At 39.5% G+C, this 26,089-nt stretch overlaps 1 protein-coding gene across 5 annotated transcripts in view; it reads left to right on the forward strand.

Moving 5' to 3' along the window:
• cad (carbamoyl-phosphate synthetase 2, aspartate transcarbamylase, and dihydroorotase) overlaps window positions 1-26,089 on the forward strand; it is a 116,821-nt gene that overhangs the window by 33,197 nt on the left and 57,535 nt on the right. For all 5 annotated transcript variants that reach the window (XR_005942963.1, XR_005942962.1, XM_041187318.1 and 2 more), the window contains exons 7-16: window positions 3,749-3,934; window positions 4,950-5,062; window positions 7,634-7,797; window positions 8,129-8,260; window positions 9,844-10,077; window positions 10,417-10,638; window positions 10,765-10,953; window positions 12,595-12,719; window positions 20,979-21,112; window positions 23,467-23,579. Coding sequence is in view for 3 of the 5 variants with exons in the window: in XM_041187318.1 (XP_041043252.1) it covers window positions 3,749-3,934; window positions 4,950-5,062; window positions 7,634-7,797; window positions 8,129-8,260; window positions 9,844-10,077; window positions 10,417-10,638; window positions 10,765-10,953; window positions 12,595-12,719; window positions 20,979-21,112; window positions 23,467-23,579 (1,612 nt within the window). In the remaining 2 variants the exon portion in view is untranslated. The remainder of the gene's footprint in view (window positions 1-3,748; window positions 3,935-4,949; window positions 5,063-7,633; window positions 7,798-8,128; window positions 8,261-9,843; window positions 10,078-10,416; window positions 10,639-10,764; window positions 10,954-12,594; window positions 12,720-20,978; window positions 21,113-23,466; window positions 23,580-26,089) is intronic.

The following is a 26,089-nucleotide window of genomic DNA, read 5'->3' on the forward strand; positions in this document are numbered from 1 at the left end:
TGGCTGCTATGATATCTTCACATATTTAGTAAATTAACTAGCTATTTTATGGTTTCAATAGGAAATGCAACTGGCTGCAAACTGTAATGTTTCTCACTCATTCAAGCTGTCATTGCCTAAGGGAAGTGAAGCCTGCCTTAAAGCTCTTGTTATAAATAGTTGTTTGGTGGTACAGAACTTGAGTATTGCTTGGAAAAAAGACATGCTGTTGAAGCTTTTCATCTTGCATTCATCAGGACAGATGCAAAAATATCAAATTTCAAAGGGAACAACAATTTGTGCTGCATGAGAAAAGGCTGCTGATTGGTTGGCAAGTGGACTCTGTTCGAGGCGTTCCCATGAAGAATGCACCAGGGAACAGTTATCCTCCAAGCTTTTGCTTAAAGTTTTGTTTAGTGTACCTTAACAAGGTACTGTTTTTGTGTGTCTTGCATTCTGTGCAGCGAGGTCCTCGTGAGTAATGGAGTACTGAAAATGCAACTTTGAAATTGGCATTAATACAAAGAATTATCTGTGATTGTTACCAATTTTTGCCTGATGACTAGCTGCCAGCTTTAAATGTGGGCATTTTAAGTGATGGGTGGGGACTATTCGGATCTATACCCGAATAGATGTTCTTTAATTTACTTTAATGTAATTTGCGCTCCTAACATTTTTCTACTTTCTTAAAAATTGAAACTCTTCAGCGTGGTGAAACAGAGATATAGGAGGGTAAAATTCATAGGTCCTGAAAGGTAGAAGTGCAATTGGGTGAGACTTCAAAAAGGCAAAAGTGAATTTTGAATTTGTACACAAATTTTGAATATAGAAGTAAGGAAGTGATATTGACTTTGTGCAAACCAATAATTGGGCCACACTTGGAACATAACTTGCAATAGGCCCAAATTGTGCATAATGATGTATCCATTCAGTGGCTCTAATAATGTTCACCAAAATGTCAGGAATAACAGGTTTATAGTTATGAAGAAAGCTTTGAAAACCTGGGATGTTTTTCTACTGGAACAAGGGGAGTAAAGATGGATTGAATGGAGGGTTACAAAATTATCAGTGGTTTCAAGGAGGTTAGTCATAAAAAGATTGTTCTACTGATTGGAAACCAGTGGAAGCAGAGTTGGACAAAAGCAACACATTGGAAACCTGAAATCAAAACTCAGCACTTCAGGCAGCATCATCAGGGCCATCAACCTGAAACCTTAACTCTGGGGAGCAAAACAGATGCTGCCCGACCTGAAAATTTCTAATATTTTTTTGTTTTTATTAGCATGGCTTTAGGACTATCTCTAGAAGAACAAAGGGAAAGTTGGAAGATATTTTCCACACTGCATTATTTGAATACTGATTGCCTCAGCATAAGTAGCTGTTGAAGCAGAGCTTGCTTAAAAGAAAGTTCATACATATTTGAAAAGAAAAAATTAAAGATAGGTAGTTACAGGGGGATGGATTTAGACACTACCGGTGAAGAGCAGGCACTGGCCCAGTCTTAGTCCAAATGACCACCCGTGTTGGTAATTCCTGTACTTTGCCTTCCTAATTTTTCTTTGGAATTTAAATAAATTTTCTTTTTAACCTTGAAATCAGGTTTTAATTGCAGTTATTGTCCTGATAGATGACCTCCACAAATATTTATTTTGACTTTCATTTAAATTTGTATTGACTAGTCTCCTGCAAAAGAGTGAAAGGGAGACTTTTCTCATAAAGGTGATGTCTAAAAATGGAAGTTGATTTGCATGGCATTTAAAAAATTTCAATCAATCTGCAAAAATAGTTCAACTTCTTTGCGGTTTCCCACAGTATTTGTGTTTTGGAAACAAAGTACTTGTGAGAAGGGCGGTTTGTTTTTAGCTCTCAAGGATTTATTATGGCATGTGAAGTTTACATTGGTAAATGGACACTGAAGCCTTCTCACAAATGGTATGCAATTATGTATAATTTTGTAAAGTAAAACCATTTCACATCGCTGCTGGTAGTGCCTTTCTGAATAAATATTTTCAGTTGTCTTTTTATTCTAGATTAAGCCAGAGTGCTGCATATTTGGAGATTGTGGGTGCAACTTCACTTCCTAGCACATTTGGGACTAAATTTCAACTTTTTCTCTTGAAGCAACCAGTGTGTAGTCTTCAATGACATAACGTCATCTTAAAATTAGTACTTTGAAATCTCATGCTTAAAATTTTGATATCCTTTGAATTCCTGGTGAATGTGTGTCCCTCTTGTCCAATTAACAATCTTCATCCCAGGAACTTTTCCTCCATTCAAAGCCAAAAATGTTACTTTTTGATGTGTTACAAATCAACATTTCTAAACACATACAGAAACTTGAAGAATGGCTGAGCAGCAGCATTTGACACAATGATAGGTGGAGGAACAGGTAGTATTGAAGAAAATGCACTTCTTTCTTGTCACTTTTCAATTATTACAACAACAGATGACACAAAGATCGGTGGAGGGACAGTTAGTATTGAGGAGGCGGGGAGGCTGCAGAAGGATTTGGACAGGTTAGGAGAATGGGCAAAGAAGTGGCAGATGGAATACAACTTGGGGAAATTTGAGGTCATGCACTTTGGTAGGAAGAATAAAAGCATAGACTATTTTCTAAATGGGGAGAGAATTCAGAAATCCGGAGTGCAAAGGGACTTGGGAGTCCTAGTCCAGGATTCTCTTAAGGTTAACTTGCAGGTTGTGTCGGTAGTTAGGAAGGCAAATGCAATGTTGGCATTTATTTTGAGAGGACTAGAATATAAAAGCATGGATGTGCTGCTGAGGCTTTATAAGACTCTGGTCAGACCACATTTAGAATATTGTGAGCAATTTTGGGCCCCATATCTCAGGAAGGATGTTCTGGCCCTGGAGAGGGTCCAGAGGAGGTTCACGAGAACGATCCCAGGAATGAAAGGCTTAACATATGAGGAATGTTTGAGGACTCTGGGTCTATACTTGATGGAGTTTAGAACGATGAGGGGGGATCTGATTGAAACTCACAGAATACTGAAAGGCCTGGATAGAGTGGACGTGGGGAATATGTTTCCATTAGTAGGAGAGACTAGGACCTGAGGGCACAGCCTCAGAGTAAAGGGAAGACCTTTTAGAACAGAGATGAGGAGAAACTTCTTTAGCCAGAGAGTGGTGAATCTGTGGAATTCATTGTGGCTGTGGAAGGCTGTGAAGACCAGGTCACTGAGTGTATTTAAGACCGAGATAGATAGGTTCTTGATAGAACCATAGAACACCACAGCACAGAAAACAGGCCCTTCTAGTCTGTGCCGAAATATTATTCCACTAGTCCTATTGACCTGCACCTAGTCCATAACCCTCCAGACCTCTTCCATCCATGTATCTATCTAATTTATTCAAAACTTTAAGAGTGAGTCCGCATTTACCACGTCAGATGGTAGCTCGTTCCACACTCTCACCACTCTCTGAGTGAAGAAGTTCCCCCTAATGTTCCCCCTAAACTTTTCCCCTTTCAGACATTGGTAAGGGGATCAAAGGTTATGGGGAGAAGACGGGAGAATGGGTTTGAGAAACTTATCAGCCATGATTGAATGGCAGAGCAGACTCGATGGGCCGAATGGCTTAATTTCTGCTCCTATGTCTTATGGTCTTATTTGCCTACCATGTCATGTTGTAATGAAGCTGACCTTTTGGTAATTAGTGATTATGTTTGACTGTTGAATGGTAGGTTAGATTCTTCTGAATACTGAGCATTTTCTGGAAGGAATACATTTGTTTTCTTTTCTTTTTTGTTAAGGTATGGAAATCGTGGGCATAATCAACCTTGTATTCATGAAGATACACAACGTTGTTTCATCACATCCCAGAATCATGGTTTTGCTGTTGATCCAAGTTCTCTTCCACAAGATTGGTCTGTTTTGTTCACCAATGCTAATGACCAGTCTAATGAAGGAATAGTTCACAACACTCAACCATTATTCAGGTGAGCACTTAGAAAAGGAAAATGCACTTCTTTCTTGTCACTTTTCAGTTATTACAATAACAGTAGCATACATTTATGTGGCGCTTTTATTGTAGTCAGATGACCCAAGGTGCTTCAGAGTCCTAATCAGACTGTTTATCGGAATCATTGAGCTTGGAGCTGGCAAAAACATGGAGAGTTTCAGCAGCAGAGATGCTGAAGCAGGGATGCTTCATCTTAGAGTTAGAAGGCGGCAGTCTTTGTGCTGTCAAGGATACAGGATTGGAAGCTTAGCTTTGGGTGTAATTGTTGGGGTAGTTCTAAATTTTTATTTTGCAACTTGCATCATTTAAATTAATTTTGTTACATGATTTAGATTTTGTATGCATTTTGTAATTGTTTTATGGAACAGGTTATATTGGATCCCTTTGAATCAAGTAGCAAGTTTTCATAAGAACAAAAAAGATTTTTTGTATTTAAAACTGGTTAATACTGTATATTACAAATTAAAATTTTGTTTTTGGCCAGTTTAAAATTTCAAATTTCCTGCAAGCCTGCTGTAAAATACTGGAATCATAGATACGCGTTAATACTTGACCTTCTCAAGTCTAGTGGAAAAAGCCTTGACTTCTTAATTCTGTCATTATAACTGAACCCCTCAACAACAGCATAGGCAATCCAGGATCATTGTGATTAGATTGGGAGACTTGTAAGGTGCTCTGTTGAGATGAATTCTTGAATTCTCTGCTAAGTTGCTGAAGTGTAGCTGTGTGTCTTGTTTTTTGTGCCCTGCCTATTCTGTGTGAATAAGTGCAATTGTTCAGTTGGTGAGTAAGTGGTGATTGTTGCAGTGGCCACTACCACTTGCACAGATGTTCATTGCCTGAAGCTGAAGCCCTCTGAAGTGAGAATTTTAAAATAATTTAATGTCCTGATTTGTGACTTTGTGGTTCAGTATGCAGTATGATTCCAAGAAACCTATATGATTTGTCCTTTATCAATGATCTAAGTTTGTTTCTTTTCTTATTGTGTTCAGTGTCCAGTTTCACCCAGAGCATATGGCAGGACCAACAGATCTTGTGGATCTTTTTGATATCTTTTTAGATTGTGTGCGGGATACGAAGCTGGGAGTTAATTTAGGAAATACTGGTAAGAATTTAGATATGTGCCAGATGTGGCACCATATAATGACACTTTACAGATCGCAATTGATATGAAAACAAAGCAGGGGTGTAAACACAATTTTTTTAAATCTGTGGTGCGTTGGTTTCTCATGTATTTTCCCAAGAAACACTGTACTGGCTGAAAAGGACCCAGGATATCAAATAACCAATGTATTTGTGACCTGTGCCTTTTTTTGCATTTTGATGAGCATGTCTCACATAAAAGCCTTTAATCATAATCTTTCAAATCAGTTAATCACTGCAATTGGTCATCTGGAAAACAGTTATTTTTCTATTGCTAAATGCTGTGTTTGGTTATCCTGTATCTAGTAAAGATGTTTAAAGGTTTAAACCATCATACATTTTAGAACTTGTTCAAGTCAGTTTTCACTAATTTGAAAATGTTTTTCTCCATAATGTGGTCAAAAATCCACATGTTAAAATGATAGCCAAGATATAAGCCACTGCATCTTTTGATCCCTGGTCATGTCATAATAGATTTATGTCCAGTTCACACATGCTGGTGTATTAGTGCAATTGTAGCCTCTCACATCTCCTTGCTACTGAGTTGTTTCAGATTTTCACTGCCATGAGCTTCGTAAAATTAATTTAAGACCATAAGATGAGGGAGCAGAAATAGGCCATTTGGCCCATTGGGAAAACATTTTCCCTAAGTCTTTTGCATTATATAGAATAAAAGTTCATGATTATCTTTTGTGTGTTCCTAATCTGTTGCACTCTGTGCAGTTGAAATTTGGAGATGCTGCCACATTTTTTTTGCTGGTTTTAAGGTGAGAATATGCATGACCATTAGCATTCTTCTGTGGTTTTGAATTTGAAAAACACCAGGTAGCACTTACACTGAAGCAAGAAAACTATACTGGGATGGTAACCTGATTGCTACATACCTCAGTTTAATGTTGTGTATGATTGGTAACCTCAGTCTTTAATTATTGAAACAAATTCTTCATAGCTTTAAAATATATTGTTGGTTTTTGTGTGGTAATACTGTTTGATATTTAGGAAAAGAGAACTTTTAAACAAAAATCTTTTAGCATTTTTTTGCAGAATATATAATCCATCAAATTTTTTTTCAAAAAGTTTTGATTTATATAAAAGATGACCAATTGCTGCTGAATTAATGAAACAATTTCAACATTGTGCCTTAGCTTCCACTTAGAAAAAAGTATCTCTGATGTGTCAGTGTGAATCATAGAATGATATAGTACGGAAGGATGCCATTCAGCCCTTTGGGCCTGTGCCAGCTGTTTGGGAAGAGCTACCCAATAGTCCCATTCTTCTCTTTTCTCATAGCACTGTTTTTTTTCACTTTCAAATACTAATTCCTTTTGAAAATTACTATTGATTTTGCTTTCATCATCTTTACAGGCAATGCAGTGTAGTTTACAACAACTCACTGCATTTTTTTAAAAAAAATCCTCATCTTGCCTCTGATTCTTTTGCCAATCTCATTAAATCTCTCTCCTTTGGTTACCGGCGCTTCTACCACTGAAAATAGTTTCTTATTTACTCTATCAAAACCCCTTTTGATTTTGAACACCTCCATCCGATCTCTTAAACTTCTCTGCTCTAAGGAGAACAACTTGAACTTCTCCAGTCTCCCACATTACTGAAGTCTCTCATCCATAGTGCCGTTGTACTCAGTTTCTTCTGCACCCTCTCTAAGGCCTTGACACCTTTCCTAAAGTGTAGTGCCTTAAATTGAGCATAATTCTCCAGCTAAGGCCTAACCAGTCTTTTATGAAGATTTGGCATAACTTCCTGGCTTTTGTGTTCTTTTCCTCTATCAACAAAGTCAAGAATCTAATTTGCTTTTTAACAGCTTTTTCACCTTGTCCTGACACGTTCTAAAATTTGTGTACATACACCCCCCCTTTATATTCCCGCACCTACGATATTGTACCATTTTGTTTAAATTATCTCTCCTCATTCTTGTCAATAAAATCCATTACTTTGCCTGCATTAAATTTCTGTTTATTTGGACAGAGCAATTTGTAGCAATCTGCAAAATTTGATACCAAAATAAAAGACTGCAGAGATGCTGGAAATCTGAAATAATAGCGCAAAATGCTGGAAATAACACGTTCGGCAGTTTCTGTAGTGAGAGAAACAAACTTAATGTTTCAAGCCTGTTGAGGGATCATTGATTTGAAACGTTAATGCTGTTTCTCCCTCCTTAGATACTCCCAGACCTGCTGAGCCTTCCCAGCATTTTCTGTTTCTATTAAGGAATGTGATTTTATTTACCTGTCAAAATGATTGGGGAAAATTAAACTGGAGTCTCATTAGGACCATTTAGTAACACCAGTCAGCAAATTTATTTTCTCAATGTTAATGTGATTGGAATTGGTAAATGGTAAGAGCAGTTATAAAACCTGAGTTACTTTAATATTCTTTCTCCCAATAACTGATGATTTACGAAGTGCAAACATTTGACTTTTACCAAATATAGAATATAACTGCCTGGGGGCTCCCCCAGTGACTTGGGAAGTTAAATACAATGATGATGCATGTTAAAACTTGTTTCGTTTTTTAGCTAAAAAACGGATGATTTCACATTATTCCTACAAAAATGCCAGTAATGGAACTGACCAATGTAAACTCCCACCTGGAAGAATACAGCCTCGCAAGGTGCTCATTCTTGGATCAGGTGGCCTATCTATTGGTCAAGCAGGGGAGTTCGATTACTCTGGTTCTCAGGTGAGTTGAGGAAAAATGCATCTGGAACAATTTGTTAAAGGTAAAGAAGATTTGAACAGGAATCACATCCAAACTGGCTACAGTAAATGTCTGAAGAACATTGACTTTGTATTTACAAACAATTCTTGGGTTGAGTATAAGGATCCTGGAAATATTTCTGGGGAGTTAGTCATGCTGCGATAATTAGTGTGTGATTTGAGCTTTGTTTTTCCACTTTAATTAAATCTAAACCATAAAGTCAAATAATATTATCCTGTCTCAAAATAATTGTTTTGACTTTGCTGGCTATGTTTTGCTTTTGTTTTGTAACAAAAATGTGATTCTGTTTCAGGCTATTAAAGCTCTGAAAGAGGAGAATGTTCAGTCAGTGCTAATTAATCCAAATATTGCAACAGTACAGACATCTAAAGGACTCGCAGACAAAGTCTACTTTCTGCCTATCACTCCAGAATATGTAACACAGGTATAGTCTCTTTCACTACTAACATAAGAATTCTTATCAACACCTGTTTATGTTGAGCAAAGCAACCCGTCACTGATCACCACCACTACAAAAAGCCTGTGTTTTATACTTGTTGAGTTGAGGCTTGTAAAGTAAGCGAAAGGTTATTTTTGACTAATTAACAATACTTTGGTTTGTGGTGGCGGTATAGGTCAAGGAACATTTCAGTAAACTTGTTGGTATTTCGTCAAGCTATAACTGCTGTATTTTGAAAGACTGTTCACAGCTTAAGCAACAAATTTCAATCAGTTTATCTTATCCACTTCAGTGCATGGCAGAACCATGTGACGTTTCTGGAACTTGGTTAAGATGCTGTCCCTTTTCTAGCTGGTTCAGTTGAAACAATCCAATCCCTGGAGTTAAACACTCATTTTCAGTGTTAAACCTTGAGTGACAAATGTAAAACCATTTATATAATAAAATACAATTGTACAGATTTGATTCCAGTTACCACGTTACTGGCTTTACCTGAATTACTTTTACCATTACCTCAAGTCTTTGGCTTTATTTTATTATCTTGTGGCTGCTTATTTTGATCTTGTTGGCCAAATATTTGGCTCCTACCAAAATTATAATAGAGCTGCCTGGGGGTTCCTTCGGTGACTTGGGAAGTTTATCCGAATGTCAGAGCCACGTTGAATAGGAAGATCCCAGGTTTGTGTGAGCTTAACTAATCTTATCTGGAACAATAGGAGGGGGCACATGCTGATGGCTTTAACACTGCTGGTGTAGAGAGTGGAAAATTAGGTACAAATTATGTTGCTTACTAGCCAGCAACTCTTCTTCAAAGGTTAATGTGATCACCTGTAAGGGCGAGGCTGTGACAGCCTTAGAGGAAAACATAAAACATTTAGATGAGATTTTGCAGGTGCCCACCATTAATGGAACTGTAACCCAGCAAGGAGTTAACATCTGGGAATGTGGTGGAGAGGGAGGAAGGGAATATAATTTAAAAAAAAATTTAAATTATAGATATGCCAGATAATCTTGTGTAGAAATTAGAAAAATATGACGAAAAACGGTTGTACTTGTATTTTTATTGCACCTTTCAGACTTCCAAACTTTCAGACTTTCAGACAAAAAGGCTTCCAAAAAAGTGAATTGCGTTTGAAGTAGTGGGCAGCCAGTCTTTGCACAAATAGCCCTACAATCAATAATAAGAAGAATGTCGACTTATTTTGTTTTAGCTATTATTGGTTGAAGGGTAGATATTTACCAAAACAGCTGAAGAACTTCCCTATTGTTCTCGATCAAAACGATGGGATCTTTTACATGTACCTGAATGAGAAGATAGGGTCTCGGTTTAATGAATCATCTAAAAAACAGCATCCATGCAGTGCTACCTTGAAATTGCACTGCAGTGTCAGTCCAGATGATGTGCTTAATTGCTAACCCGTTGTCTTCTCAGATGAGCTAACAAAATGGCAGCTTATACAGTATATCTGCGGTTAAAATGATGATTAGATTAACTAAACCTTGGTCTCTGTGTTATACATGATACAGATAACATCATATTTTTGGATTTTTAAAAATTTTGTACTCAGGTCATTTTGAATGAACGACCAGATGGAATCCTCCTGACATTTGGTGGGCAGACTGCACTAAACTGTGGAGTGGAACTTCAAAAAAGAGGAGTTTTAGAAAAATACAATGTCAGAGTTTTGGGGACTCCAGTTTCTTCCATTGAGATGACAGAAGATCGTAAAATATTTGTTGAGAAAATGGCAGAAATTAATGAATATGTTGTACCCAGTGAAGCTGCTTTCTCCTTGGACCAGGTAAAGATCCTGATTTATTTATAGCTTTTGTCAACTATTGCATTCTGTTTGTTACCTCCTAGTAGTGAATGTAAATATTCCTGAACGTTGGAGCAACAATTGAAGTAAAATTCACAATATATATAATTGTGTGACACAACTAGTTTATGAATTAATTTTGACAGTCCTTTAACTTTACCATTGTTGACTAGGATCAGGAGTTGTGAATGTCAATCACGTGCATGCTGATTTTACTGTACTATGATCTGTGTAATAACTTGCTGCGCATTTCTGGGTGGTGTTGGATATTAGTATAATTTCAAATGAAATAATAATTCAACCTGCTCTTCTATTTGTAAGGCTCAATGTGCAGCAGAACGCTTGGGTTATCCTGTTTTGGTACGGGCTGCCTTTGCTTTGGGTGGCTTGGGCTCAGGATTTGCTCAGAACAAAGAGGAGTTGGTGACCTTAGTGACACAAGCATTTGCACATACATCTCAAATTCTGATCGATAAGTCTTTGAAAGGCTGGAAGGAAATAGAATATGAAGTTGTCAGAGATGCCTATGATAATTGTATCACAGTAAGTATGGAGTATCTGATCCTGTTGAAGACACTTTTGGTTAATCGAAAACCAGTTTTTTTTTTAATCTTTGCGAACGCCTTTCTGTGCGAGAGTTACTAAGCTATGTATTCTTTGTGTCTATAGGTTTGCAATATGGAAAACGTGGACCCATTAGGAATCCATACAGGGGAGTCAATAGTTGTTGCACCAAGCCAGACTTTGAACGATAAGGAATATAACATGCTGAGAACTACTGCAATCAAAGTGATACGGCACTTAGGTGTTGTGGGAGAGTGTAATATTCAGTATGCCCTGAACCCTGAATCTGAACAGGTACTCAGCTTGATTAATTTTGCCTTTGCTGCTTTATCATACAACTAAAATTTCCTTTCCAGCGTCATATTATGCTTTAGTCCTTAACGTGCATGTGCATACTTTCACATTCCGATCACCAAGTTTGTACAATATTATCTCTCTTGCATGTTTGAAAACAATATTCCCTCTTATCTGCATTGGCGCAGAGCTGCACAACCATCTGGAACATATCTTACAGTGTGATAAATAGGTCTTGCACAGCTAAAAAAAATTAGAGGGCATATTGATTGGAAGAAACCAATGAATTTTTCTGTAGATTTTAATAATATGTATTACATTGAAGTATACTTGGCTATCTGTCAGTAGTTCACAGAATTGTTACGGTGCAGAAGGAGACCATTCAGCCCATCATGTCTGCACCGGCTCTCTGAGCTTTTTAACTTAGTGCCAATCTCCTGCCTTTTCCCCATAACCCTGCACATTGAGCAGGATTTTCTCCCCTGTCGGGGGCGAAGTTGAAGGATGGGTGCGCTTCTGATCGGTGCCATTTTACGTGGGCAGGCCAATAAGGCCCATCCAGTGTGATGTCCACACACCACTATTTTCATGGGTGCGCACAAAAGAGCACACTCATCTCCCTGAGGCTAAGTGCAGCCTTAGGGAGATCAGCTGTACTGTCAAAACTATTTTAAAAAAGGGGGGGAAAAGGCCCTGATGTCCCCTCATGTGACACTGTCATATGAGTTGGGACACGTTCGTAATTTTTACAAAAACTTCATTAAAATTTTTTGCAACCCACATGAAACCTCATCCTGCCGGGGCTCCTGGCTGGGTGGCCAGGTCCTTTAATTACTTAATTCTGTCAATGGCCTCAATTGGCCTCATTTTCTGCACCCCGCCTACCTGAAAATTTAAATGGGGCGCAGTGACGGGAATTCCGCCCAACGTCACCGCACGTCATTTTAAGCGTCGGCGAGCGGGCCCCGCCCCCAACACGTAAAATCCTGCCCAGTGTTTTTATTTAAATAATCATCCAATGCCCTCTTGAATGCTTCAGTTCTCGACTTAGGTATCATAATTAAAAACTATAACATATTCAGTGTATAAATCCTTCACCGAGCTTTGCAAATTATAAAGAGGAGACCTGTGCAGTAGATTTTACTGCACTTTAGGATTTGATAGATATTTCCTTCCTTTGCAGCAACAATTTTGTTGATAGCAACAGGACATTAGAAAAACAAGGTTATGGAAAGTCAGGTTTGTGTGTCACTTCCCCATTTTAGAGTTGTCAATTTAGGCATTCTTCTGTACTGATCTGTGAATTGCTTCCCTCTTGTAAAATAAAGAACATGCACATAGATGGAACTTGTATTTACAATGAAAATGTATGTTTACTAACTAAAATAGAGTAGCATGTTTTATCATATTCTTGAACAAAAATGGTTTAATTTCAAACTGTAGCTCACCTATAAATTTAAGATAAATGGGAATTCACCCCCACATTTCCGTTCTTTTTGTAATTCTAGAGGTGTTATAAGGCTTATTGCATTATCGAATTTATGAATTATGTTTGATAACTTGGCTTCCATCATCATTTTTTCAATGCATTCCATTGTAGTAGTACTCCAGCATCACTTTCACGTCACTTCTGTTTTCCAGTATTTTATCATCGAGGTGAATGCTCGTCTTTCCAGAAGTTCAGCTTTGGCCAGCAAAGCAACTGGTTACCCATTGGCTTACGTTGCAGCTAAACTCGCCCTAGGCATCCCCTTGCCTGTCCTAAGGTAATTCTTGCTTTACAACTAAAACGTCTTGTCCATGAATATAGTGATGATTTCAGACTACAGAAGAATGTTATCCTACAGCCCCCTTGAATATAGGTTTTATCACATGGGGTTGTCACACAAGGTTATCACACAAGGTCTTGTTTCAAAAGCAAAATACTGCAAATGTTGGAAGTCTTAACTAAAAACTGAACATTCTCAGACAGCATCTGGGCAGAGAGAAACAGTTAATATTTTAGGTTGATGACCTTTCATCAGACCTATTCTCGTCAGCTGTAACTTTTCGACCACGTGTTGAACTGTTTGTCTAATATTTCCCGTTAAAAATCTGTTATTCAAGTAGCCGGTGGCATGTGATAGTATAACAGTTTAGCACAGTAAATTGACCTAACTTTCCACAATTTTTGTGGAAGGAGAGGTCGGTATGGGGATGGCGATGTAGTGGTGGAGTGGAGATTTCCTGTTTGTTATTCATTATGAAATAGTGAACTTATTTGTGAAGGGTTGGTTTATTCATGCTTCCACTGGGGAACAGGAAATTCCCATGGCAGTACAAATAAGTCCTTGGTGTCTGCACTTGAAGTATGACAATAGTTTTTCTTTTGTTGAATATATTTGCTTTTTCAGTTAAGGGTGATTGGTGTTTCTGCCTATTTTGAAACTTAATATTTTGAAATTCACACAACCACTGCTCCCTACGCTGTCCCACCCCCATAAATACTTCCAATTTGAAAGTGTTGGAAAATCATCAACCTTTGGGACCTTGGATACAAATAGTTAGGACGAGCCGCTGTATATCCCTGTTTAAGGTATGTAAGAAGCAAGCAGGAGTTGGCCTTACAACCCCTTGAACCTGCTCAACCATTCGGTTAAAACATGGCTGATCTTCGACTTCAACTCCACTTTCATGCCCTATGTTGCTCCTTTTAAGCAAGGCTTCCCAAACTCTGGGCCACGACCCGCAGTGGGGTCCTGAGATGAGATTTTGGGGTTGCAAGCTCCGATGCAGCTTGGACTGAGTGCCCGCAGCTTCAAGGCCCCTTAAAATACTCGTGTTTTTTTCTAGTGGTGAGCACGACCTAATGGTCAGGTTTTCAAGGTTCGATTCCCACTGCAAGATTAGGTTTTGAGAAGCTAGTTTTTTTAATATAAAAAACATTGCAGTTTGAACACTAACCAGCAGATGAGCTCAGCAGCTCAAGCCCCACCCCACCTGCCTGCCACCCACTCAACACCTCTCATAATCCCCTAAGTTTCGCTCTGGGGTCAAGTGAAGCCTGGACATTTAAAATGGGGTCACACTAGGAAAATGTTTGGGAAGCACTGCCTTTAAATATTCAAAAATCTATCAATTTCAGTCTCGAAAATAGCTAATGACCGAACATCTACAACCCTTTAGGGTATAGAATTCCAAAGAAAGATCATATATTCTTTTTTCTTTCAGTAGGATCTCAATAATATTGTGAAGACATTGCATTGACAAGTAACAAAACATATGATTGATCCATCAGTAGAAAGCTATAACTGTAAAGTGGTCAAGTCTTCTACGCTCCATTTGTAGCCAGAGAATTGCCTGCAGTGGCTCTGCTTTCCTGCTTCCATACATTACCTCTGGAGTCTCCCAAAGCACTATCCTTGGCTGCCTCCCTTTCTCTCAATGTTTGTCCCTAAGCAACATCATCCAAACGTCAGGTTCTATATATACACTGATGGCACCCAGCTGTACCTCACCACTGCTTCTCTCAAACCTTCCACTGCCTCTGATTTGTCACGCTGCTTGTCTGACATCTGGTACTGGATGAGCAGAAATTTCCTCCAACTAAATATTGGGAAACTGGAAGCCACTGTCTTCTGTCCCTGCTGTAAACTTTATTCCTTAGCCACCAACTTCATCCCTCTTCTTGGCTGCTTTCTGAAGCTAAACCAGACTGATCGCAGCCTTATTGCCCTATCTGAACCTGAAATGAACTTCTAACCCCATGTCCATTCCATTTTCAAGATCGCCTAGTTCCACCTCTAATATCGACCATCTTCACAGCTATCTCCAATCATCTGTTATTGAAAATATCATCCAAGTCTTTGTTATTTCCACCCTCAACCATCTCCATACTCCTAACCAGCACCCCATTGAGGTGGGGGAGTGGGATGGGCATTCTTGGCCATGGAAGTGGGGCTAGAGGTGAAGGTGATTTGGAAAAAAGAGTGCACTGTAAAGAATTCACACTAGGAAGAAGTGCACCCTCAGTCAACTTGAACTCATCCAGACCTCAGCCTCTAACTTGCATCAAGTTCTGTTTATACAATGCCCCTTTGTTTGCTGCCCTGCAATGGCACCCAATCCAACAACATCATGATTTTAAAATTCTCATCCTTGTTTACAAATTGCCTCGTAGCCTCTCCCCTCCTTATCTCTAATCTCCAACCCTACAGTCCTCTGAGATCTCTGCTTCTCCAATTCTGGCCTCATAAACTATGGATTTTATTTTTTCTTATTCTTTCTTGGGATGTGGATGTCACTGGCTAGGCCAATATTTGTTACTCATCCCCAATTGCTCTTCAGAAGGTGGTGATGAGCTGCTATCTTGAACTGCTGCAGTACATTTGCTTTTAGAAGGGGACTTCCAGGATTTTGACCCAGCGACAGTGAAGGAACGCTGATTATAGTTCCAACTCAGGATAGAGTGGGGCTTGGAGAGGAAATTGCAGATGATGGTGTTCCCATGTATCCTTATCCTTCTAGTTGGTAGAGGTCACTGGTTTGGAAAGTGCTGTTGAAGAAGCATTGGTGAGTGCTGCAGTGCATCTTGTATATGGTGCACACTACTATCACTGTGAGTCAGTGGTGGAGAGAATATATGTTTATGGTGGTGGTTGGAGTGCCAATCATGTGGGCTGCTTTGTCCTGGGTGGTGTCTGGAGTTGTTGGAGCTGCACTCATCCAGACAAGCGGAGAGTATTCCATCACACTCCTGACTTCTGCCTTGTAGATGGTGGACTGGCTTTGGGAGTCAGGAAGTGAGTTACTCAATGCAGAATTGCCAGTCTTTGATCTGCTGTTGTAGCCACTAAACTGGCCCAGTTTAGTTTCTTGTCAGTGTTAATCTGCAGGATGTTGATAGTGGTGGATTCAGCAATGATAATGCCTTTGAATGTAAAGGATAGATGGTTAGATTCACTCTTGAATTGCTCTGCTATTGGCAGCTATCTTCAGCTGCCTAGGCTTTAAATTCTAGAATTTGTTCCTTAAACCTCTGTGCCTTCCTACTCTTCTCTAAGACTCTTATTCCTGCCTCATTATCATCTATCCTATTATCTTGTGTGAAGCACCTTGGGAGATTTTACAAATGGAAGTTGCTGTTAAGATGCAACTGTTATTGCTGCCTTCCCAATCATTATTTACAAACTTCTCTCCAGTGTGAATTCTTTGCGTTGCACTCTTCTTCTGTCACCTTCACCTCAGCCCCTCTTCTTTGACTGGGAATGTCCCCCACCCGTATCTGCCTCAATCCCACACAGCAGACCCTTTCCCTTTATCCCTTTCCCAAATTTTTGTTCCTCTTGGATCCTTCCCTCTGGAACCTGGCCAATCTAGACTTTTCTTTTCATAGGCAACTGCTGACGTGATATCAACTGTCTCGTTTTTTTCTACTCTACACACTCACTCTAACCTATCTCCTTCTGACCCTGCAGCACTCTGTTCTCTCAGGTTCAACCCTAACATAGTCATTAAACCTGACAAGGGTGGTTCTTGGTGTTTGGCAATGCGACCTCCTACCTTGCAAAAACTGAGTGCCAACTTCCTGTCATCTGCGCCTGTCTCCCTAGGGGCATGACCCCACCACTGAACATCAAGCCATTGTTTCCCAGATTGTCACTCTTGCTCCACAGTTTCCAATCTTGTATTCCCCCAACCGCACACAATCCACCTCCACTTCCTTCCCAAGATCCACAAACAAGACTGCCTTGATGGACCAATTGTTCTGACCTGTTCTTGCCCTACGATTTCTACCATTCTCAACTTCTTATATCTCTCCCCAGTCCACTCTCTTCCCACCTATATCCATGACTTTTCTGATGCCTGCCACACCTTTAATGGTTTCTTGATTCCGGGCCCTTTTCACCTCTCATCAACAAAACGCAAATGTCCTTGACCCCTCTATTTATATCTCAAAGCTACTATACATCAAAGCACCCAGATTAGCTGGCTTTAATCCAATTAAAACACACAGATACACCCACAGACTAAACCTCTATTTTAAAAACATATAATTTCCAATAACATTATATGCATTAATAGCTTCATGACACTGTCTAGGACCCCAAATACTCCTTACGGGTGAAACAGAGATTTAGTTGCACTTGTGTATTCACTGCTCACTATGGGTCTCCTCTACATCGGGGAGACCAGAAGCAGATTGGGTGACTATTTTACAAAACCACCTGTTCAGTCCTCGGATGTCACCCTGAGCTTTTGGTTGCCTGTCATTTTAATTATCTGTCCCACTTCTTCTATTCTGCCCCCAGCCTCCCACACTGTTCCAGTGACATTCAACAGAAACTCGAGGAACAGCACCTCATCTTTTGTGTAGGCAACTCACTGTCTTAGGGACTCAACATTGAGTTCAACAGTTTCAGATCATAACCCCTATGCCCCCCTTTTTTTTTTCAGACGGCATCTATTATTGTTGATCTTTTCCCGTTTACACCTCTTCTAGATCCATCATTTTGTTTCTTTACTTGTCCTCTTACCATCTCCTTTTGCCTTGCACCTTCATCCCTTTTATGTCTCTTGTCGTGCAGTCCATCGCTGCCCTTCCCTTTGTTGTTTCCTTCCCTTCCATCTTTCACTGCCTCTGTACTTGCTTAAATTCTGTTACATTTATAACTTTCCTGTTCTTCCAAAAGACTATTAAACTAAAATGTTAACTTTGTTTCTCTCTCCAAAGAAGCTGCCTGATCCACTGAGTTTTTCCAGCATTTTTCATTTTAGGAACAGGAGTAGGTCATACAGCCCCTCAAGTCTGCTGTGCCATTCACTAAAATCCTGGCTGATTCTCAACCTCAACTCCATTTTCCTGTCCCTATCCCCCTATCCCTTGATTCCCCAAGTGCCCAACAACCTACTGATCTCAGCCTTGAATATACTCACTAACAACTTCCACAGCTTTCTGTGGTTACTGCAGTGAGAGTAAAACTGCTGCAAATATTGGTCAGCAGTATTTTCAAAACTCTATAGACACTAAGTACATAAGCTGTTTTTTATTTTCCTTTCCACTGAGGCTGTAATATATCAAAGGAGAAGACTATATGTAATGAAGCACATGGGGTAAGGAAAGTGCAGAGAATTGAAAGAATTGGATATTACTTTTTGGAAAAAATGTCCAATGAGTTGATTTGTTAGAAAAATAAGTACATAAAGTAGTAAACTCTGAAATATTGTAATAATGTAAGGAAATTTTTGCATATATATTTTTATTACATTCATCAATTGGTGTCCTTCATTGTATTTTATGTTGATAATGTGGCCCCTAGCTTTGACTTGACCTACTGTAGTGTGTTTCCGAGATTCAAAAGTCAAAATGGCCTGGAAGCTGTTACAACCCATCCCAGGTGAGGTTCCCCAAAGCTGTTGATCCAGGCGAGACCCCTCAATTTGTCACCATCTGCTGGAACACCCCCAAGTTTTATGCCTCAGGTGAGGAGGGATGAACTGGCTCCTTGTCTTTATTCAGCCACCACCACTACCCCCGCCCCGCTCCCCCACTGTTAGTTGCAACAAGATTTAATCTGAAAAGGATACCTTTTTCCTGATACTTTTTCCCCAGACCCAATCATTCTGGTTTTTAAGGAGCCAATTTGATCAGACTTTCTTGAATTAAAGCTAAGAGTAAGTTTATTAACTACTAAAGGCGAGTAAGGCTAAAACACATGCTTGAAGTAAGTGAATATACATGTATAAAAGGTATACGGACAGTCCTTAACTTGTGGGGAGTAGGCGATTGAGTGCTGCGGCCATTGCGATTCAAGATTCCAGTAGAATTGACTCCCGTAGATGAATAGTTGGTTTCGAGGTTCCAGTACAGTTGAATTCGGTAGAGAGGGAGGAAGACCGGGATACCTGCAAAATGGCAATTTGCAGGGGTACTGTATGTGGCTGTTACTTCTGAGTCAAACTTCCATCACTTGCTCTGTCTCAGAACACCCACCAACAGACACACTGGGGCAGCTTTTCAGCTCACTTTTAACTCCTTCTTTGTACATTCCAAGTGGGAAGTGAATTCACAAATCTGCCTGGGCATTGCTCACAGGACTTCTTGATGAGATGATGTTCATCTCCCATTGGCTCTACCAGAGGGAGCAATTAGTTTCTGGATGTCTTCAGAAGTACCTTGTCTGGCAACAGTGGGATTCCATTACCAGTTAGGGAGTCACCCTGCAGCATTCCAGCCAGTGGCATGTGTGCATTTTTAAAAACTCAGGTCTTATTTTTAAAGTCCAGTATTTCGGGATGCAGTCGGTGGTTTTTCCCTCATTATCATGACAAAGCGCAATGAGAAAAACTGCCATTGAGCTTTGAACATGTCACTTTCCTGCCTTTAAAATGCTTAAGGGCCCAAGGTTGATAAGGCATTCTGCCCTACTGAACAAAATAGGAAGTGAGAAAAAGTAATAAACATACTGGAAACAGCAGTTCACCAGGCTGTGTTAGTTAAATACAAAAAACTGCGGATGCTGGAAATCCAAAACAAAAACAGAATTACCTGGAAAAACTCAGCAGGTCTGGCAGCATTGGCGGAGAAGAAAAGAGTTGACGTTTCGAGTCCTCATGACCCTTCAACAGAACTAGGTGAATCCAAGGAAGGGGTGAAATATAAGCTGGTTTAAGGTGTGTGTGTTGTGGGGGGAGAGAAGTGGAGGGGGGGTTGTGGTTGTAGGGACAAGCAAGCAGTAATAGAAGCAGATCATCAAAAGATGTCACAGACAACAGAACAAAAGAACACATAGGTGTTGAAGTTGGTGATGTATATCTAAACAAATGTGCTAATTAAGAATGGATGGTTGGGAAATTAAGGTATAGCTCTAGTGGGGGTGGGGGGAGCATAGAAGATTTAAAAATAATGGAAATAGGTGGGAAAAGAAAAATCTATATAATTTATTGGAAAAAATAAAAAGAAGGGGGAAGAAACAGGAGGGGGGTGGGGATGGAGGAGGGAGTTCAGGACCTAAAGTTGTTGAATTCAATATTCAGTCCGGAAGGCTGTAAAGTGCCTAGTCGGAAGATGAAGTGTTGTTCCTCCAGTTTGCGTTGGGCTTCACTGGAACAATGCAGCAAGCCAAGGACAGACATGTGGGTGAGAGAGCAGGGTGGAGTGTTAAAATGGCAAGCGACAGGGAGGTTTGGGTCATTCTTGCAGACAGACCGCAAGTGTTCTGCAAAGCGGTCACCCAGTTTACGTTTGGTCTCTCCAGTATAGAGAGACCAAACTGGAGGAACAACACCTCATCTTCCGACTAGGCACTTTACAGCCTTTCGGACTGAATATTGAATTCAACAACTTTAGGTCCTGAACTCCCTCTTCCATCCCCACCCACTTCCTGTTTCTTCCCCCTTCCTTTTGCTTTTTCCAATAAATTATATAGATTTTTCTTTTCCCACCTATTTCCATTATTTTTAAATCTTTTATGCTCCCCCACCCCCACTAGAGCTATACCTTAATTCCCCAACCATCCATTCTTAATTAGCACATTTGTTTAGATATATATCACCAACTTCAACACCTATGTGTTCTTTTGTTCTGTTGTCTGTGACATCTTTTGATGATCTGCTTCTATTACTGCTTGCTTGTCCCTACAACCATATTTCACCCCTTCCTTGGATTCACCTAGTTCTGTTGAAGGGTCATGAGGACTCGAAACGTCAACTCTTTTCTTCTCCGCCGATGCTGCCAGACCTGCTGAGTTTTTCCAGGTAATTCTGTTTTTGTTTTGTGTTAGTTAATGCCACTGAAAGTCAGATAAGACATACGACTGATGATGTATCTTTATTGCCTCCAATGCACAAACAAATTTCAAATATATTGTGATGTTGCAACATTCCTTCCATTAACTCGTTCAGTAGAATTTAGGAGCCTTTGTCTTGCCTTTTCTATTTTTATAGAGTTTGTTTTCTTTAGAACAGAAAGGAAACTTTAGAAAATAGTATGACTTGCAGGAGAACTATTTAGCTTAACTTGCTGACCTTTTATATATTTGGTGCAGAAATTCCGTGACAAATTCCACAACCGCAAACTTTGAGCCCAGTCTCGATTACTGTGTAGTGAAGGTACCCCGCTGGGATCTCAGCAAGTTCTTGCGTGTAAGCACCAAAATTGGAAGCTCCATGAAGAGTGTTGGTAAGTATGGTTTATAGCCAAGCCCGCAGTACATCAAATTGCCAAATAATTACAATTGGCTGCTTTGACACTTAATATGGTTAAACTCTGTCATGCTTGTCAGGAGTTTGGTTTGATCATCAGGAAGACAAATATCATGGCCCAGGACCTTGCTATTCCACTATCAATCAGCTTTGACAATGTGACGTTAAGGTTGTTGATAACTTCATATAACTCTGCTCCAGAATCACCAGCAATCTGTCACCTGATGCTGAAATCAACACTTTCCATGCAAAAGCTGCAGTTGCTATGTCCAAGCTTAGTAAGAAACTGTGGAACAACAGCAATCTGACAGCGAACACCAAACTGGAAGTCCACCAAGCTTGTGTCCTCAGTGCACCCCTCTGCAGTATTGAGACCTGGACAATATATGCTAGGCAGGAGAAAAGGCTGAACTGTACTCACTTTCACTATCTCAGGCATGTATCCAGCAACTCTTGCAGGGCAAAGTCACCAACTTGGAGGTTCTCGAGCATGCTAATGCCATCAACATGCTTTCATTAATGAGCCAATGACGTCTGTGCTGGTTTGGTCACATTCATTGGATGGATGAGGGCCGTATACCCAACAACCTTCTTTACAGTGAACTGGCCACTTTGTCACATCCTTACCTCCGCTACATGGACAACTGTAAGTGAGTTATGAAGATGATGGAAGTTGACAGACAACTGGGAGACAGTCGCCAACGACTGTGACCTTTGAAAGCTGACTGAATGAAGAGGCATTGGAAGAGCCAAGGCGAGGAGAAACAACTCAGCTAGCTGAGAAGAGGGCCTGAGAAAAGAGACCAGAAAATCCTGCACTTTCTCATTTCACCGTCTTCATCTGTAGCAAATGTAACAGAGACTGCGATGCCAGAGTGGAGCTCCTGAGCCACACCAGATGATACTTAACACTGAGTTGACCACCATGGCGCAAACCATTGTCTTAGGAGACAGAAAACTGCCAAGAGATATGCTGAAAGACATTTTCATTTCCTTTTTTCTGTTATTAACTTGCTTAATGTTGTGAAAAAAGTTACAATACTCAAAATCCCTGTAGAATGGAGTGTTTATTGTAGTCGAAGATTGAGTTTTTATTCACAGATGTATTATGGATGTGGCTGTATATTTTCATTGCATAATTCTGGAAACGGCGAGCACCAAACATTTTTGGCATGGCAAGACTGCCTTGACCTTTGGGTTTCGTTTGGTCAAAGAGCAGCAGATCCTGCTGCAAAAAATCTGTTGTTTGGGGCTGTTAGGTCTAATTAGATTTCATGTAGATATTACTTTAAGTTGCAAATTTTAGCATGATTTGAAATTCTTGGCAATGCTTTGTTTCAAGTTTTCATTAATTCCAATAATATTGGTTTTGAAATACTGAACTTGAAACTGTTCATGTTGAACTAATATCACTGGGGAAAGCGAGGAGGAGAATGTGTTTTTCCAGAGAGCTTGAATGATGTTTTTGTTTTTTCTTGCTATCTGGTTCATTAGCTGTACCTTCTCGCCAGTTCACATGAAGGTCAGTACTCATAATTTGTTTAAAATCAGATATTTTTTTATTTGATCACAAAATTGTCAGTTGTTTAAACTTGTTAAATAATTTCTATAATTATTTTAAAGAGGTACTAAAGTCCAGAAATCATTCATGCAACAGCTTTGTTCCTTTAATTTTAACTAACTTAATGGATTGTATGAGACAGCTAGAACATTCCTTGCCTGCTGCTGTGTTAAGAGCAGTGAGCAATTACAAAACATCAAGACGCTAGAAAGAATACTGAACTGTTCGCCAAGGTTCCCAGTTTTGGAACTGCTAGAAAGTTGCTCTTTTAGTTGGCCATTTGTGTTAGTGTTCCGAATATTGGGATGTTGCAGAGCTAATTTTCAAAAGGCATAGAGTGGAAATTCAGCATCTGTTTGATTCTCGTCCTGTTCTGAGTCTAAGCTTTGCTGAGCCAAGGTTGCAGAGTCTCTTTGTGGTGGGAGAGTAGAAATGGAATCTGAGGCAAGATTCATATCAGACAACAACTCGGAGACTTTAATGGCGATCTTGAATCAGGCTTGAGCTCTTGCCCTTAGCAGAAGATACGGATTGGCCAGGTGGGCTGAAAATATGTTATAATTTGGAAGCAAAAATTGTGTGCGCGCACACGCTCGTGAGAGAGCTTGGAGTATTTTCTATTGTTATGTTATATAATGCCCTAATCAAATTACATACTATAATTAAAACCAGAAAATGTTGGTCATATATTTCACGTAAGCCAACACCTATTGATGGGTGTGAGTTTCATTAAAACTGTTTATCCATTTGTATGATCTGTTGCAAAACAGGTGAAGTGATGGCTATTGGTCGTAATTTTGAAGAAGCTTTTCAGAAAGCGCTGAGAATGGTGGATGAAAACTGTGTTGGATTTGATCATACGTTGAAGCCGGCTACTGATGAGGTACGTTAGGAACTGTTTCACTTCAGTTATCAATTACTTTAATGGCCCGAAAATTTAGCATCCTCCAGAAAGTAAGTCCTAACAATTAATAAAGATTTGAATTGAGGGGCTTTCATTCTACACAGAATTTAAATATTTAAATAACTATTGCATTGCTGTATAAATCATTCAAATAAATGCTTTTTCAAGTTTCTGGCAGTTACTGATTTTTATTTAGCCCTTAGCTTGTACTGTTAAACCAAAAATGGGATGTACTTTTTCTGTGCATTGGTGATATTGAAGTTGTTAACTAAATTGAAGATCAGCAAGGATTTAGGTGGGAAAAGATTGTTTCTGGTGGTGATTCTGAAAGCTGAAAAACCTGAGATTTCTTGATGTAGACAAAACATCACTCATGGGAGTTGCCTGCCATTACATATCATATTCATCATTGCAATCGAGTACTTTTCCTAAATAGAGACATGAGTTTTTTTGTTAACTTTTCTTTCCAAATAGGAAAGTTTTCTAGTAATGAGGATGTGAATAGTGCCATAATTTTTCAGCTTCTGCATTTACGGTTTGACCTGGTGGAATAAAATAGAAGTAATCTGGTGCATTTATTGTAATAACTTTACAATTTATTTTAACTTTGAAAATCATTCCATGATTTAATCCCTGATCAAATCAGGAATACTGCTTAGTAGCAGAGCATCACTGAACATGCATTATAGTCCATGAAAATCACGCTCCTTCTCATCTTCAAAATCAGATAACACATCCCAATTTGCTGCTTGAATGGATCTTCTCATATGGATCATCAAGATTATCTTCCTCAGCAATTATGTTGCCATTGCCCATATTATTCCATAAATAATCATTATCTGTGTCATCAAGTGCATTGCATATCCCATATTTCTTAAATGATTTGACATCAATCTCCATTCTGATTTCATGTCAGCCTCTAGGACCTATTCACACAGGGTTGCTGACGTCAGAGCTTATACGCTGCTTCCCTTAGTGAATGTCTTCTCTCCTCCAAGCATCCAATCATTCCACTTTCTTCTCATGCTATCCTTGAAGAGTGTATTTAGAGAGACATCCACTGGTTGAAAGAGGTTGGTTAAACCACTGAAAATCACTGCAGTACCACTGTTTTGCAGGCTAACCTCAGCAGCAAACTCAACAAGAAGGTGTGATATAAACGTGTTCCAGATGAGAAATTTTTACGTAATCCTCCTGATCAAAAACCCCATTCTTTCCTCAGCCATATTTTCAAGCCACCTTCATCCATCCATCCTTTATTGTGAACGTGGATGACTACTCCTTTTAGGAATTACTGTTCTGGGAAGGTTTTTCTTTTGAATATCACTAGTGGCTAAATTGCAAGCTTTTTCCACCTGTTCTAATGTACACCCTTTAGTGATCACATTTAAAGCATAGTTGGCTTGCAATCTAACACTATTTCAGTATTGTGCCTGATTAGCTTTAAAATGACTGCCCGTAACATTGGCCCAGATTTTGTGGGAAAGTTCAATAACAGTTTGCCATCATTACCCCTCTGAAACAGGCCATAGTTTCAGGATGTCAGAATTATGCTGATTCGCGTGGAAATCCTACAGTTAGTCTATCGTCAGGCCTTCTCCACAAGCTAATCTGTGGCCTTCCTCTCCCTGCCCCAAGAGCCAACAATCAATGAAATGAAAACGTCAACTTTCCCATTCCCATATCACATTCATGAGTGTTGTTAAATGATTGAGTCGACTTTTTTAAATTTTTTAAATTTAAAAATGTTTTTCTATAATATTTTGGCTTCCACCTGCACCCTATTTGTGCGTCCCAATCTTCAGTTGCTCAAAATGGAAGAAGTGATTTTATTTTACTCCTTTTTGTTTCCTGTTTCGGGGCGCATGTGAAAATCCTTTTAACGTGACTGACTGCTCGAACAGCCTGATGACATCACAGCTGCTGCGTGCTGGGAATGCCGAGTAAAGAATGTTGCAATGTCACTGCACAGTTATAGAGGCGAAATTCTCACCAGGAAAGCTTACTTCGAGAAGAGCTCCCTTGCTCCTCTACTGACGGCAAACTCTGGGTCAATGCCTTTTAGAATGTTAAAATGTTCTTTTTAATTCTTGTTTTCAAATATTTTTTTCCTCCCATCTCAGCGTACAATTTTCCAGTCAGCACTGGGAAATTATGCTTCCCCTATGTCTTGGGCAGTGCTGTGTCAGTGTAAGGTAAATTAGTACAGCCCAAGTGTAATATTGCTCTCCCTCCCAGGAAGACCTGAGAGTCATCCTCCTTCCTGTAATGCTGGTAGTGATCGGCATCTCTCATAGTGAAGGGAATGATAAGTACAAACACCTAACACTGTTGTATGTTGTCCACATTTGTACTTTTCTAATTCTCTCTCACACAACTTCACAGTGGTAAATTGTAGCTTGATACTCCAGATTTATGTTGATACAAACACTGCAACATTCCTCTGAATGTCCCAACATCCAAATATTTTTCTTTTACATTTGTTCTAA

The sequence above is a fragment of the Carcharodon carcharias genome, chromosome 5, assembly GCF_017639515.1.
Source record: "Carcharodon carcharias isolate sCarCar2 chromosome 5, sCarCar2.pri, whole genome shotgun sequence".
Taxonomy (NCBI): Eukaryota; Metazoa; Chordata; class Chondrichthyes; order Lamniformes; family Lamnidae; genus Carcharodon; species Carcharodon carcharias.